The 474-nt window shown below is 19.4% G+C and overlaps 1 protein-coding gene across 1 annotated transcript; it reads right to left on the reverse strand.

Annotated features, from left to right (window-relative positions):
- On the reverse strand, positions 1-216 carry PRSY57_0725100 (hypothetical protein; the record flags this gene model as incomplete). Its single annotated transcript, XM_020114687.1, has 1 exon — positions 1-216. A coding segment is annotated over one exon (216 nt), but the record flags the coding sequence as incomplete, so codon positions are not given.
- Between the last annotated feature and the right edge of the window lie 258 nt (positions 217-474).

Here is a 474-nt window from a genome sequence, read left to right on the forward strand (position 1 = left end):
TAAAAATTTTACTAAATCCATATATTTATTATTATTATATTTTGTTTTTAAACTTATATTATATATTTCCATAGGCGGGGCTCTCTCTGACCATTCTAACCAACGAGGAGTATCATATAAATTTGTACTAACAAGCGTCCTCATCTTATCTACAATATTATATTTTAAAAAACGACAAAAGTTAGAGCCATTGGGATGAACAGCTCCTTTGCCCATTATTCAAATATATAAACGAAACCAATTTATTATATATATATATATATATAATAATAATATGTATAGATAAATAAATAAATAAATATATATATATATATATATATATATATATATATATAATATAACACTTGTAAGAATATATTATTTTAAGACCCTTAATTTTTTACTTATAAACAATTCTCAACTCCGCATTCATATTTTTATGCAAAATATTTACATAACTTTTTTTTTTTTTTTTTTTTTTTTTTTTTTTTTTTT

This window comes from Plasmodium reichenowi, chromosome 7 (genome assembly GCF_001601855.1).
Source record: "Plasmodium reichenowi strain SY57 chromosome 7, whole genome shotgun sequence".
Classification (NCBI taxonomy): Eukaryota; Apicomplexa; class Aconoidasida; order Haemosporida; family Plasmodiidae; genus Plasmodium; species Plasmodium reichenowi.